This window comes from Arachis duranensis, chromosome 3 (assembly GCF_000817695.3).
Source record: "Arachis duranensis cultivar V14167 chromosome 3, aradu.V14167.gnm2.J7QH, whole genome shotgun sequence".
NCBI lineage: Eukaryota > Viridiplantae > Streptophyta > Magnoliopsida > Fabales > Fabaceae > Arachis > Arachis duranensis.
In genome coordinates this window covers 68,388,971-68,403,653 of record NC_029774.3, presented here as the reverse complement: position 1 = coordinate 68,403,653, position 14,683 = coordinate 68,388,971, and the positions used below count along the sequence as shown (strand labels likewise).

The 14,683-nt window shown below is 39.1% G+C and overlaps 1 protein-coding gene across 1 annotated transcript; it reads right to left on the bottom strand.

Annotated features, from left to right (window-relative positions):
* Positions 1–9,027: 9,027 nt before the first annotated feature.
* Positions 9,028–11,238, bottom strand: LOC107479393 (uncharacterized). Its single transcript, XM_016099532.1, has 3 exons — positions 9,945–11,238; positions 9,745–9,839; positions 9,028–9,288 (listed from the first exon to the last, which is right to left on the bottom strand). Exons 1-3 carry the CDS (start codon positions 11,236–11,238, stop codon positions 9,028–9,030), a joined length of 1,650 nt encoding a protein of 549 aa, XP_015955018.1.
* Between the last annotated feature and the right edge of the window lie 3,445 nt (positions 11,239–14,683).

Here is a 14,683-nt window from a genome sequence, read left to right as displayed (position 1 = left end):
AAAGATAACTATATAATATCATAAGAAACTAGCCATGGCTCGCGGAGTTTGAGATGACTAGCCATATACAGACCATACAAGAAACCAGACAGTAAAAACAGCTTATACAAGTTTTGTGCTCTCGAATACAAGCCTCTAGGCCAAAATAAACAAAAGTGAGAGACATGTACAAAATAAACCAAAAAGACTCCAAAAAGGCATCCGGATCCTCCGCTTTTGTCATCAACCAAACAACTCACCGAGGTGGATTGCGACCTGCATCTGAAAAACACAACAGAAATATGGTATGAGAACCGGAGGTTCTCAGTATGGTAATAGTACCTAGTGATGTAGGATATAAGATACCAGGACGCCAGAGGCAATCCTAGAACTTCATATCCATCACAGATTTATCTTAAAGCATACTAAAACAATAAAGCATAACTTAAACCATAATACAATAAAAGGGTAATCTATCTTAGGGGATTTCTAATCTAACCAAACACCGCTGTCTCACAGCCTTCACCAACCTATCCTCCATGCGATCCCATCGCCACCACCTTCCAAACCTCCTCAATCCCAGTAGAAATCACAATTAATTACAATGCAAGTAAAACACAAGTAGAAGCATATAAGCAAGTAACTCAAGTAAGCAAATAGACATGTTATTTAATTAGGCATACAATTATAAGTTGGCAAAGCATACAAACAGATATAAAATGCACATGATGAATATCTGTCCTATTGGTTGTGATATCACATGTCGGTTATTGTGCCAAACCCGACAGAAAATCCAGACGGCAACTCCCGAATTAGTCTCTCTGTTGTGCATACTCAAGAGGAAAAATTCCGAGGGATAAGTGCCCTACCACCTTCTCCTTTCAGAGGAAAACGTTCCAAGGGAGAGTGCCCTACCACCTTCCTCTAGATGCCACATCATTCTGTGGGTTAGTGCCCTACCACCTTGCAACTAGAGAGAAACCCATGCTCAGGAGGAAAATTCCGAGGGATACGTGCACTACCACCTTATCCTTTCAGAGGGAAACATTACGAGGGAGAGTGCCCTACCACCTTCCTCTGGAGCGATAAATATGAGTGAGAAGCCCAGCTTCAAGCCTCACATCCGAACATAGGTGGGAGACTGCCACAGCCCCTACGACGGATAACAATGCATATCATAATCACATATTCAATTTCAGAGGCTACTCCTCATAGCACACTTCCACTCATACTCATTTCCTCAACCATGACCATTCATTTCCAAGTTCTCATCACAACCATCGTTAATTCATAACATTCCATTCCAAACTCATTAGTTCGTCAACTTTTCAATTCGCAAGCTATTCTTCCCTCGCACTCCATCAAATCCATCCTCAGTACCCCAGAAACCTAAGCCTCCATTCTCTAACTTTTCGAAATAATACCAAATCAAATTCCTTAGGTCATATCCCATGTTCAAATATCCAAAACTAGTCCCAAGAGTCTTAAAATAGTGTTATAGAAGCTTACAATCTTGTTAGGAAGGTAGAATAGTTGAAAACAAAGTTAAAATTTGAGAAACAGGGCATGTGCGTACGCATAGGGGTGTGCGTGCGCACGCCCAGAAGAAGTTTCAAAACGTGTGCGTGTGCACAAGGGTGTGCGTACGCATAGGTGCCAAAATTTTCAAGGTCTATTCACTTGCACAACCTGTGCCAGCGTCCCCAACAGACTAGTCTTCCCAAGGCTTTGCATGCGCACATACCAGAAATCATAAAATTCTTCAACTTGGCAGAATTTTAGATTTTTAACACCAACTTTGGATGATCATAACTTCCTCTACAAAATTCCAAAATTTACAAACTTTATATCGACTCAGAGTTTTCAATAAACTTTAATTCTAAACCAATTTCAACAAATTTTAAAAACCGAGGCAAAAGTTATGATTAGACAAAGTTCACCAAAAATCAACTTTTACCAAAACTCACAAAATCTTAATTTACCAACTTTTACAAACCACATCCACCCAAAACCATACCAAACTACCAATTATAACACAGTCTACCCTTTTTAGGTCACCATCCATCATTCCCACCAATTTTTCCATCACACTTCATCATTCTCCATCTCAATCAACAAACCTATAACATCTCAAACAATTTCTCTCCAATACATACACTAATCATCATTCTATCATCAATTTCAATTATCAATCTCTCATGTCCAACTACCAACATAAATGTAGCCATTTATCAACCATTCCAAATCATCAATTAACATCCCAACAACCTCAACATCGCATATAACATATCAAACCACCTTTCAATCCACACATTCATTCATCCTCATCATATCAATATTAGTCATCATCATTGAACTCAAAAATTCCCCAACCCATCATAAATCATCACACATCAACATTCAACACCCAACAATCATAAAAATCCAAACCTATCCTATGGTTCACTAGCCTATGTGTCCATGAATATTATATACTACATAGAGAAAATCAAAACCATACCTTGGCCGATTCTCAATATGAACCAAAACCCCAAAAGAGCACAACTTGAGCTTCCAACCACAAGCAAGCCTCCAAAAGGACTCTAACAAACACCAACAAGCTACAAAAGCTCCCAAACTCACAACAAACAAGCTATATACACACAAACCATCACTAACCAAACTAGGGCTCAACATAATCATAAAATCACAAGGGTTTCAAGAGCTCTTACCTTGCCCAATAGTTTTGGAAGCCAAAACCACAAGCAATCAAGTGCTAGAGTGTACCTAAACACCCAAATCACAAGATTTCACTCAAAACCAAACTCTAAAACTTGAATTTCATAAGGGCACGAAAAATGGGCAGGGAAACTCATTAGACTTACCACAAAGCTTTAATAGAAACGACGGGCTTGGAAGAGCTTCGCGTAGCCGCTGACGGCACACAAATCGAAGCATTGTAGCTCAAGATATGATGAAAAGAGTGAGGAAGTGAATAGTATATCTTCTCTCTTCTCCCCTCTCCTTCTTGCAGCTGGTGTGTGTGTGTTTATGGGTGTGTTGGGTTGAATGGGTTCATTAATGAACCCTTATATATGTTGGTCTTCGGCCCAACTTGGACCCGGTCCAACCCGCTAGTATTTTTAGCCTGTTTGGCCCAACTTTGGGCCAAACCTTTAACGCTAACGCCTAGTTTTTCATTTCTAATATGTTTCTAGGATTTTTTGATAGTTTTCACCTTTTCTTGCGTAGTATCAGGCAGACTTAATCCAGTTCGATCGGTTTAACTGCTGGTTTGCAGTTTTTTCACGGTTTTTTACAGAAAACACATTTTCTAACTCAGAAAGACCTACTGAGTCCAAAAATCATATTTAAATCCTCAAATTCTCATTCTAACTTTCCAAAACTTAATCCGGCATTTAAATTATTTTATTTCATGAAAACCCTGGTTCTTACACCTTCCACTAACCCTTCGATTTCTCCCTCCCACTACCTTTAGTGCTTCTTCTTATTTTTCAAAAACCAGGGCTAAACCTAATGAGGAAGAAAGTTATTCAGCAGAAACCCCCTCGTGAAAGGGTTCTCAAACTCCTTGAATCTTTGAAGCCTCCCATTCGTTCACGAAACTAGACATTCACTCCATCACCTTCTCCTTCTGCATCTCCTCCTCGCACTAACCCTATGGCAGGGACCAAGACCACACCAAGATATCCTTCCTCTACCAAGCCAACGCCACCACCAAAGGATCCTCCTTCAAAACCTAGTTCTTCGAAACCCAGTTCATCAAAAGGGAAATGCTTTACTGCTACTGAAGAACCAGTCTCTGAGTCAACTCAACCTAAGCCAAGGTCTGTTCCTACTCGTCTTTAAAAAGGTAAACTACGTATCTCTCTTAAATCTGTTAAGAAACCAGACATGGATCCCTTTGCACACAAATCACACTTCATGACCTCCCTCTCAAACTATAACCCTCACAGATTTAATTCTACCATGAATAATGATTTTTATGAAGGAGTTATTCAGTACCGTACCCTGTGTCCCTATTTTCTTGCTGATTTATCCAATCTAAAAAATAAAGGTTTTCCTATTGTTGAAAATTTGGAATTTTTGGACTGGAATCATCTTTTTAACATCAAAAAGCCAGTGTATCCTGATGGCGGAAAATTGAATTCTGCATAAACTAACCGGCAAGTGTACCGAGTCGTATCAAGTAGTAAAACTCACCAGAGTGAGGTCGATCCCACAGGGATTGATGGATCAAGCAATTTTAGTTAGGTGATTAATCTAGTCAAGCAAATATTGATGAATTGAGTGAAATTGGATCAACAGAAGGTAAATTGCAAGAAATTAAAGTGCTGAAAGTAAAATAGCAAAAACGTAAATGGCGAGAAAAGTACATTGCTAAAACTTAAAGAGCAACAAACTAAAAGAGCTGAATCTTAAATTACAGGAAATGTAAATAACTGAATCTTAGAATGTAAGAAAATAAAATTGCAGAATTTAAATTGCAGTGAAACTTAAATTACATGAACTATAAAGGGAAATGGGTGCAGGGAATCAAAACAGCAATGATCAGTTTAAATTGAAGTGAAATCATAGAGATCTGAATTGAGGAAATTCAAAGAAAATGATTCATCAGGGATTAGAGATATCATAATCCATCATTAATCAATTAAGTCTCAACTCCATTCTCAATCATATGAGTAAATCTATGGCGGATTGAAATTGATTGGATCCCAATTCCTTGGCAATCCAATCTCTCTAGTCATAATCAATCTTGCCAATTTCTTAATCTAATTGTCATGAGAAGAGTTAGAGCACATTCTCTTAATCATAAGCCACACAAATTATCAAAACCTCAATTCCTCCTGAATGGTGTTGGTTAGGAGAATTGTGAAGGATAGAGCTCTAATTCTAATGCAAGTGATTCCCCTTCCGAGGCTCACACCCACATTCAGTTGAATTAAACCCCCTTCCGGAGTGAATAATTCACAATCAAAATAGAAGATATCCTATAGCTACACAAATGAATTGAGAAGAAGAAGAATTTCATTAATTCATTATGATTACAATGGAGCTCCTCCTACTAATGAATTTTGGGGTTTAGTTCATCATTACTCAAGTAAAAACAGAAAATAGAGAAAGTACATCAAAATGCAGAAAAGGAAATTCCAGTGAAAATGAGTGCAGAGTTTGCCAATTAGGGTTTCTGACTCCCTAGCATTCTAGATCCCTTCTAAATCAAATTCTCTACTATTTATACACTTTCCAGTTCAGCCTTCAAGTCCTTGGATTGGGCTTTTTGGCCTCTGTTGAAGCAAGGTGGAATGGGTCTTAGTTGGTACCGTGTGGATGCTTCCAGGAGAACGTAGCGTTTTTAGGAGAGCAGAGGGCTCATGCACTGATGCGTACATGTCTCCCACGCGTGCGCATCATCACCATCTTCAATACTTGTCACGCATATGCATCCCATACGCGTGCACATCCTTTGTTGTGCTCTCCATGAGAGCATAACGCTCGCGCCAAGAGCGCTCTCCCACGCGTACGCGTGGATTTCAAAATGTCACTTCCACGCTGCCGCTCTTTCCATGCATTTGCATGATCCTTCACAGATGACGCGTATGCGTCGATAGCCAAATTTTTAAATCGAACTTTCAAAAGCATCGCAGGCGCTCTTGGTGGGGAACGTAGTGCTCTTGGTTGAAGAACGCTGCTCCTTCCCACGCGTACACGTCGTCCACGCGTACGCGTTCCCTTTCAAAAATGCCACTTCTACACATACATGTCACCCACGCGTACACGTCGTCAGTTAAATTTTCTTGGGTAAAGAACGTAACGCTCTTTGAAAGGGAGCGTAGCGCCAAGGGTTGTTCTGCAGGGGAACGTAGCGTTCTTTAAACAAGCATAGCGCTAAGGTGCTCTTCTCCCCTGCTTCTTTTCCACCTAATATCAATCAAACAATTGCATCAAAGTTTGCTATAATCACAAGGTTTTTGCATCATTCATATCATTAAGTAAAATTTGCATAAATTCTTATGAAAAAGAACATAAACAACCATGTTTAATTGAATCAGGGGATGCATGAAATTCCAATCCAATTACTTACTTATTGCTCAAGAAAGTGCAAGAAACCTAATGAAAACAAGTGAAAAATGCTTGTAAAACTAGCCTAAGATGACTTGTCATCACAACACCAAACTTAAATCTTGCTTGTCCCCAAGTAAGCAGTAAAACATGAGAAAAATGAATAAAAACAGAGTGGAATATATGTCCTTATTTTAAAGCACTCTGTCTAGGTTCATGGGGTTTCATGCAGTATCTGTTTGAAGCTCTACTTTTATTGGTTTCTAGGTTTGAGATGTCCCTTTAAGTTTTGACTAATGTGCTGCTATGAAACCTTATTATTCACTGATCCTTGATGTTTGATTTTTGTTTTTCTTTTGCTGAAAAGCTTATGCTTTATTTGCAGCTAAGTGTTTTGTATTTGAGGCAGCTTTTTAAGTAAATTTTCAGTCAACACTCCCAATCTAGTTGGCTCAAGGTGTTGGGTGATGAAGCACCCCTCGGACCTACTAACTCAAGCCTCTCCTCAACACATACACACCACAGACACTTGGCTCACAATTCAATTCTAGAGACATTGATGTCCAGCACCTCTTTGGGTTACTAAATGCTATGTAACTAGGTTACTCTTGATAGTGGACTTTCGTTTGATAATCCCGAGTTAGTTAACCCAAGTTACCAAGTGTTAAAACACCCCTTAGAACCTAATTATCCAAGCAGATCGTAGTATAAAAGCACCACAGGCATGTGTCTTAAGGGTTGAGCTATTGGTGTCTAGTTTATTCTTTGTTTCTTTCCTTCTTTCTTGTTCTTTCTTTCTTTCAAGGAGATTTATTTACTGAGATTTCACAGACAGTAGCTAAGTTCATACTCAAGAGACATTCTACCCTTCATCTTTATTAGTGAGCTTGCTAAATAATCAAACATATACCACCACTGAACCTTATTCTATTTTCTATCAAATTGGACAATTTCACTTTCTATTTCATAATCATTTTCTTTTATTCATGCAAAGGGGGAACAAGACATACATTCAAGCAAATGAAAATGAAGCAGACACTCAGACTAAAACACTTAAATGAAAATTAAAGAAAACAAACACAAGAAATTCATACGACTTAAACTAAAGACCAGCTAATTGGCAGGGTACATTCAGACTTCCAAATGAAACATTTCAAAGTAGAAACAGTTAAGTAATAATACAACTTCTTGAAGTCCATTTGTTTCCTCTCTGTCATCACCATCTTTGGTTTTTGTGTCCTTCTTTATGATGATGCATAGTCCTTCCAAGAAATTGAATGACTTTCTGCAATGATAGTAGAAGTTGCTTGTCCCCCAAGCACTGGAAAGATGGTTAGTATGCATAAATGTTTGTAGGCTTTTGAACTTACTTCGGTGTGTGAACACCAAACTTAGTTCCTTGCCAATGTCTGTTATGCAGCAGATAAATCACATACATGAAACCTTGTGCTTTTATTAAGTAAGCTAGCTATAACTAAAAGTTGAGCTACTGTCAAGAAATTTCCCTGATTGTTTTGGAGTTTCTGACTCAAGATGCTCTTTAGAGGGTTATTGTGTGTTTCATGAGATCTAAGGTGGAACACCAAACTTAAAATCACATATTCACCCTTTTATACTCATTTTGGTGTGAAACACCAAACTTAACTCCTTGCAATACAGCGAAATCTTGACTTTTTATTGAAATAACTATGAAAAGAGAGTTACCTCTGGTTGGGTTGCCTCCCAACAAGTGCTTCTTTATCGTCATTAGCTTGACATCCTCCATTCTTGTTTATCTCAATTCATGAATGCTCTCCTCCTTGTTCCAAGGCCCTCCCAGGTAATGCTTAGCTCTGTGACCATTTGCAGTGAAGGTGTTCGTTGTGGCTTCATTCAGAAGTTCACAAGACTGCAATATGGGAACACTTTAGTCACCAGATAAGGGCCAGTCCATTTGGACATGAGTTTGCCAGGAAAAATCTTGAGCCTGGAGTTGTATAGTAGCATTTGTTGTCCTGGCTCAAATTCTGTTCTTGAAATTTTTTTGTCATGCATCTTTTAGCTCTCTCCTTGTATATCTTCACATTCTCACAAGCTTCCAGTCTGGATTCATCTAGCTCATTGAGTTGCAATGGCCTTTTTTCTCCAGCTACTTGAGAGTCAAGATTGAGGAGCTTAGTGGCCTAGAAAGCTTTGTGTTCGAGCTCCATAGGAAGGTGACAGGATTTACCATAGATTAGCTAAAAGGGTGACTTCCCAATTGGGGGTTTGAATGTTGTTCTATATGCCCATAGAGCATCATCCAATTTTCTTGCCCAATCTTTTCTTGTGGTCCCAACTGTCTTCTCTAAGATTCTCTTTAACTCCCTGTTTTCCAATTCAGCCTGGCCATTAGTCTGACAGTGGTATGGTGTGGCTACTTTGTGAATTACCCTATATTTGTGAAGCAGCTTTTCCATTTGTCTGTTGCAAAAGTGGCTCTCACCATCACTAATAAGGCCTTTAGGCACCCCATATCTGGTGAAGATGTGTCTCTTAAGAAATTAAAGAACAATTGGTGCATCGCATCTGGTTGTTGCTATGGCCTCTACCCATTTGAAGACATATTCCACTGCTACCAGTATGTATTTGAAGGAATAGGATGGGGGGAAATGGTCCCATGAAGTCTATGCCCCAGAGGTCAAATAGTTCCACTTCCAGAATGAAGTTTTGAGGCATTTCATTCTTCCTTGTTAGTCCTCCAGCTCTTTGGCATTCATTGCATTGGTGCACAAATTCTCTGGCATCTTTGAATATGGTTGGCCAATAAAATCCACTTTCAAGCACCTTAGTAGCTATTCTTTCTAGCCCAAAGTGTCCACCATAATCTGAATTATGACAGTGCCACAGTATGTCTCTCATTTCATTTTCAAGAACACACCTTCTGATCATTCCATCTGGACATCTCTTGAACAGGAAAGGCTCATCCCACAAGAATTTCTTGGCTTCATTGAGCAACTTCTTCACTTATTGCCTGGTAAACTCTTGGGGAATCCTTCTTCCCACCTTGTAGTTTGCAATATTAGCAAACCAAGGAGCTTGTTGGACTTGAAGAAGACGTTCATTTGGAAACTTTTCATTCACTGGTTGTGGTGCATCTTGGTTGATCTCTTGTGGTAATCTTGACAGATGGTCTGCAACTTGGTTCTCACTTCCTTTCCTATCTCTCACTTCAATGTCAAATTCTTGTAGTAACAACACCCATCTAATAAGTCTTGGCTTGGCATCCTGTTTATACATGAGATACTTAAGAGCAACATGGTCAGTATATACTATAACTTTTGAACCAATCAAGTATTGTCTAAATTTGTCAAATGCATATACAATTGCCAATAGTTCTTTTTCTGTGGTGGTATAATTTTTGTGTGCCTCATTTAACACTTTACTTGCATAGTATATAACATGATGCAGCTTATCTTTCTTTTGTCCCAATACAGCACCAATTGCAACATCACTTGCATCACACATGAGTTCAAAAGGAAGTCTCTATTCTGGGGGTGTGATGATTGGTGCTGTAGTGAGTTTAGTTTTCAAGGTTTCAAAAGTATGCTTTCACTTATCATCAAAGACAAAAGGATTGTCAACCACTAGCAAGTTGCTTAATGGTTTAGCTATTTTTGAAAAATTTTTTATGAATCTTCTATAAAACCCAGCATGCCCAAGAAAACTTCTCACTGCTTTTACATTGACTGGTATAGGAAGCTTTTCTATGATCTCTATCTTAGTTTTGTCAACTTCTATACCCCTGCTTGAAACCTTATGCCCAAGAACAATACCCTCTAGTACCATGAAATGACATTTTTCCTAATTTAAAACTAAATTTGCTTCTTGGCATCTTTTCAAGACAAGGGTTAGATGATGCAGACAAGTATCAAAAGAGTTACCAAAGACAGAAAAATCATCCATAAAGACCTCTAAAAATTTTTCTACCATGTCAGAGAATATGGAGAGCATACATCTTTGGAAGGTTGCTGGAGCATTGCATAGCCCAAAAGGCATCTTCTTGTAGGCAAAGACTCCAAAGGGACAGGTGAAGGAGGTCTTTTCTTGGTCCTTGGGATCCACCACTATCTGATTATATGCAGAGTATCCATCCAAGAAGCAATAGTAGGCATGGCCAGCCAATCTTTCTAACATTTGATCAATGAAAGGGAGATGGAAGTGATCTTTTCTTATAGCCTCATTCACTCTTCTATAATCAATACACATTCTCCATCCTGTCACTGTCCTTGTAGGGATTAATTCATTCTTCTCATTGAAGATGACAGTCATGCCTCCCTTCTTTGGCACCACTTGGACTGGACTCACCCAAGGGCTGTCAGAAATTGGGTATATGATTCCAGTATTCCACAACTTCATCACCTCCTTTTGAACCACTTCCTTCATGGTTGGGTTAAGCCTTCTTTGAGGTCGTACTACATGTCTTGAATCCTCTTCTAGAAATATCTTATGCATACAAATAGCAGGGCTTATACCCTTGATGTCATCAATTGTCCATCCTAAAGCTGTTTTGTGAATTTTTAACACTTCAATTAGCTTTGCTTCATCTTCCATGCTTAAGGAGGAATTGATGATTACTGGCAGGGTCTCCTTTCCTCCAAGGAATGCATACTTGAGATAAGGAGGGAGAGGCTTCAATTCTTGCTTTGGCATCTCCTCTATCTTGCCTTCAAAAGAGATTTCAGATACTTGTCCTTTTATGACATCTTGATTTGCTTCTATTTCTTCTTCTTGTTCCTCTTGACCGTTGGTTTCAAGCACTTCTTCCACCAAATCTTCTATCATTTCCACTCTCATATGCTTTTTTTTCTCAGGGGAATATTGCATTACTTTAAAGACATTGACGATCATTTGCTCATCATGCACCCTGAGGATCATTTCACCTTTCTCTACATCAATGATAGCTTTTGTTGTGGCTAGGAAAGGTCGTCCCAAGATAATTGAGTTGTGTCCCTCTTCTTCTATGTCTAAAATGACAAAATCAGCAGGGGAGATGAATTTTCCAACCTTCACCAAGAAGTTCTCTACAACTCCATTAGGTATCTTGAGTGATCTATCAGCCATTTGAAGTGACATTCTGGTTTGTTTAACTTCCTTTATTGCAAGCTTTTTCATCATTGAGAGAGGCATCAAGTTGATACTGGCACCTAAATCACAGAGGACTCTTTCCAATGTCATGTTGCCTATGGTGCATGATATTACTTGAGTTTTGGTGAAATGCCTCTTTGAATTACTGTGCTACACTCTTGGGTCAAGATCACGGTCTCCTTTTCATTCCAACTTCTCTTCTTGTTGATGAGTTCCTTGAGAAATTTTGCATATAATGGCAGTTGTTCCAATACTTCAGCAAATGGAAGGTTGATTTCCAACTTCTTGAAAATTTCTAGGAACTTGAGAAATTACTAGTCTTTGAGGTCTCTTTGCAGCCTTTGAGGGTATGGTAGAGGAGGAATATAAGGCATCACCTCCTTCCTCTGCTCTTGTAGATGCTCTTCCATGACTTGGTTTCCCTTCCTTGAAGCTTGTGGCTCTTCCTCCTTCTTCTTGGGCTTCTCCTGGTTCTCTTCAACTGCTACTTCTTTCTTGTTGTCGACCTTGTCATTTTTCAGTGTCCTTCCACTCTTTAGTTGAATTGCCTTGCATTCTTCTTTGAGGTTGGGAATGGTGTCACTTGGGAATGCATTTGTTAGTCTTTTAGCTGGCTGCTTGGACAATTGCACAATTTGCCTCTCCAAGTTCCTCATTGAGGCCTCATGATTCTTGGTAGCCAATTCTTGATGCTTTATCAATTTCTCCATCATCATCTCCAAGTTGGAGATTCTTTGGGATTCTTGTGGTAGTTGTGGTTGAGTGTGGGATGTTGATGGTGGATGAAAGTTATTGTGGTTAGCTAAGGGGTTTTTGGTGGATAGTAAGTGGATGTGGGGTGATTATTTTGTGGTTTTCTGTATGGATTTTAGTTAGTAGCTTGATGGTTTTGATGGTTTGTGTTGCGTGAATTGCTTGGGTTGGAATTTCTTTGCCATGAGTTCTGGTTCTCTCCCCACTTCAGATTGGGGTGGTTCCTCCAAGAGGAATTGTAAGTGTCGCCATGGAAGTCATTTGATCCAGAACCTTGGTTGTGCATGTATTGAACTTATTTAGGCTGCTGCTCTTTATAACTCTCTTCATTTTGTCCCCACACAACTGGTGGTTAGTTGGTTGTGCTCATTGCTGCAAACTGCAGTCCATCCATCCTCTTTGACATCATTTCTATTTGTTGTTGAAGTTGCTGATACATGATCTTGTTTTGAGCCAAGATTGTATCAACTCCTTCAAGCTCAAACACATTGATGACATGTCATCATATACCTATTTTTCTATGCTTTTTCATACAAGAAATTAATGATTTGTGCTTAAATATTGAATGCTTTTGTACTTAATTGGTATATTTCCTAGATCTTTTAATTTTATAAATCTTGTAAGAAATAAGAAGAAAAAGAAGCAAAGAAGCACAAAAAAAGGAGAAAAAAAGAGCTTTGGGACACACTTTGAAGTTGGAGCACACTTTGGAGCCTTAGGCCACGCTTTTAAAAACGTAGCCCATGACCAAATCAAAGGAGAAAACAACCAGCACGCACACTGCCCTGCCCTTGCCAAGGGCAGGGCAGAATCATGATGAAACAAAGTGAGGTTGGAGCAAATTTTCGCTAAGTTAAAATCTACAGGGCAGAATCGTGATGCAAAGTGAGGTTGGAAGCAAGAATTTTCGCTAAGGTAAAATCTGGGCGCTCACAACATAACCATGCCTCCTTCAAAGGGCTATAACTTGAGCTACAGACGTCCAATTGATGTGCTTCCAGTTGCGTTGTAAAGCTGACATTCAGAGCTTTCCAAAGATATATAGCAATCCATATTTGGCGTACAATTGAGGCAGGAACGAAAGGCATCTTGCGTAAAATTGTGGCAGGAACAAAAGGCATCTTTAAGGGCTAAAAATAAGCGAAAATAAACCAATGTGCTTCCACCAAGGCTCGAAGCTGGAGCCTCACTCCAAAGCAAGGTAGCGCTCAATTTTCTGCTCTGCCCTCTTGGAGAGCAGGGCAATGTCGTGCTCTCTTCATGGAAAATCAAGGAAAAATTGCTCCTCAAGTGCTTTCACCAAGGTTTGAACACAAGCACCTAAGGGGAAGTGGGGAGCGCTACACACAAGGGAGCTTGCACGCATCACTTTGACACGGCCCAAGGAAGCATGGCATGCACCATGACACCACTGCCCTACTCTCCCCAAGGGCAGGGCAGCATCCTGATGCTTCTAAGCCTTGGCACGCAAATTGGATACCCACACAAAGTTTCCCTGCTCTGCCCTCTACAAGAGCAGGGCAGCCTCCTGGGAGCAACATATGGGCCAAAATCAACCAAAATTCAATTTAATTCAATTCCTCACCAAATTAAATCAAGGCCATCCAAACCCATTTCTCCTCAAATCCAAAGCAAGCAAAGCCCACATCATCACTCAAAGGCACATGGATCAATTAAATTAGGATTTTCATTTTTGTAATTTGTTTTAATTTCATTTTCATTTTTTCATTTTGTAAAGCCTATATAAAGGCATCAAGAGGCTCCATTAGAAAGGGGCTTGCTCCATTAGGGAGTAGTAGTAGTAGATAGCTCTCTATTTGAGTTTTCATTTCTGTTTTGAATCTGGGGTGGAGATTGGAAGGAATTCTGTTTTCATTCTTCATTTCTTCTTTCTTCTGCAAACTTGTTTTCTGTTGAATCAAGGAAGGGCTTGAGATCTAGACTTGTTCTCTAGTCTCATTGATTCCCTGAAATCTTCAATATTCTTTTAAATTGCTGCAAATTAAGCATCGCTTTCTATTTTTAATTCTTCAAGCATTTCTACTTTTCTACTTGAAATCTACTGCATCTCATTTCATATTCTAGCTCTCTGCTTGAATGCTCTTTACATTTTCTTGTTGAATTTTAATTTCCAGCACCCCAGCCCCGTTACTTTTCATGCAATTTACTTTTCTTGCAATTTAAGTTTCAGCTATTTTACTTTCTCATTATTTAAGTTTCAATGCAATTTATTTTCTGCACTTTATAATTCTTGCAAATTTACTTTCTGTTGGCTACAATTTCACTCAATTCCACTTCAATGTTAGCTTGACTAAACTAATCACCCACTAAAGTTGCTTGATCCATCAATCCCTGTGGGATCGACCTCACTCTTGTGAGTTATTAATACTTGATGCGACCCGGTATACTTGCCGGTTGGATTTGTGTGTTGGAAAATTCGTTTTCCACAAAAACACCATCAAGTTTTGGCGCCGTTGCCGGGGATTGATTAGATCAACAATGATTAAGTGTGTGAGAAGTCTAGATCAAGCATTTTTTTGTTTTTGTTCTCTATTTTTAAGTGAAACCAAGGTGTTTGAATTTTTGCCTCACTAAGCAAAACTCATATCTGATATGAGTAATTTCAATTTTCATTGGTGTTGTGTTCTACAAAATTCAAATGGAGTTCACCTCATCTTTTAATCAAACAAACTTCATGGGCTATTGCCCACCATCACAATATGATTCAAGTCATTATTCTAATGATGGTTGGGAATATCACCAAGAAGATACAAATTCTGAG

Coding starts and splice junctions, on each gene's coding strand:
- LOC107479393 (XM_016099532.1), bottom strand. CDS start 11,238: ATGACATTGGAAAGAGTCCTCTGTGATTTAGGTGCCAGTATCAACTTG. Junction 9,840..9,944: donor GGATGATTTTTCTGTCTTTG/GTAACTCTTTTG, acceptor TCATGGTACTAG/AGGGTATTGTTCTTGGGCAT. Junction 9,289..9,744: donor AGCTTCCTATACCAGTCAAT/GTAAAAGCAGTG, acceptor ATGTATAAACAG/GATGCCAAGCCAAGACTTAT.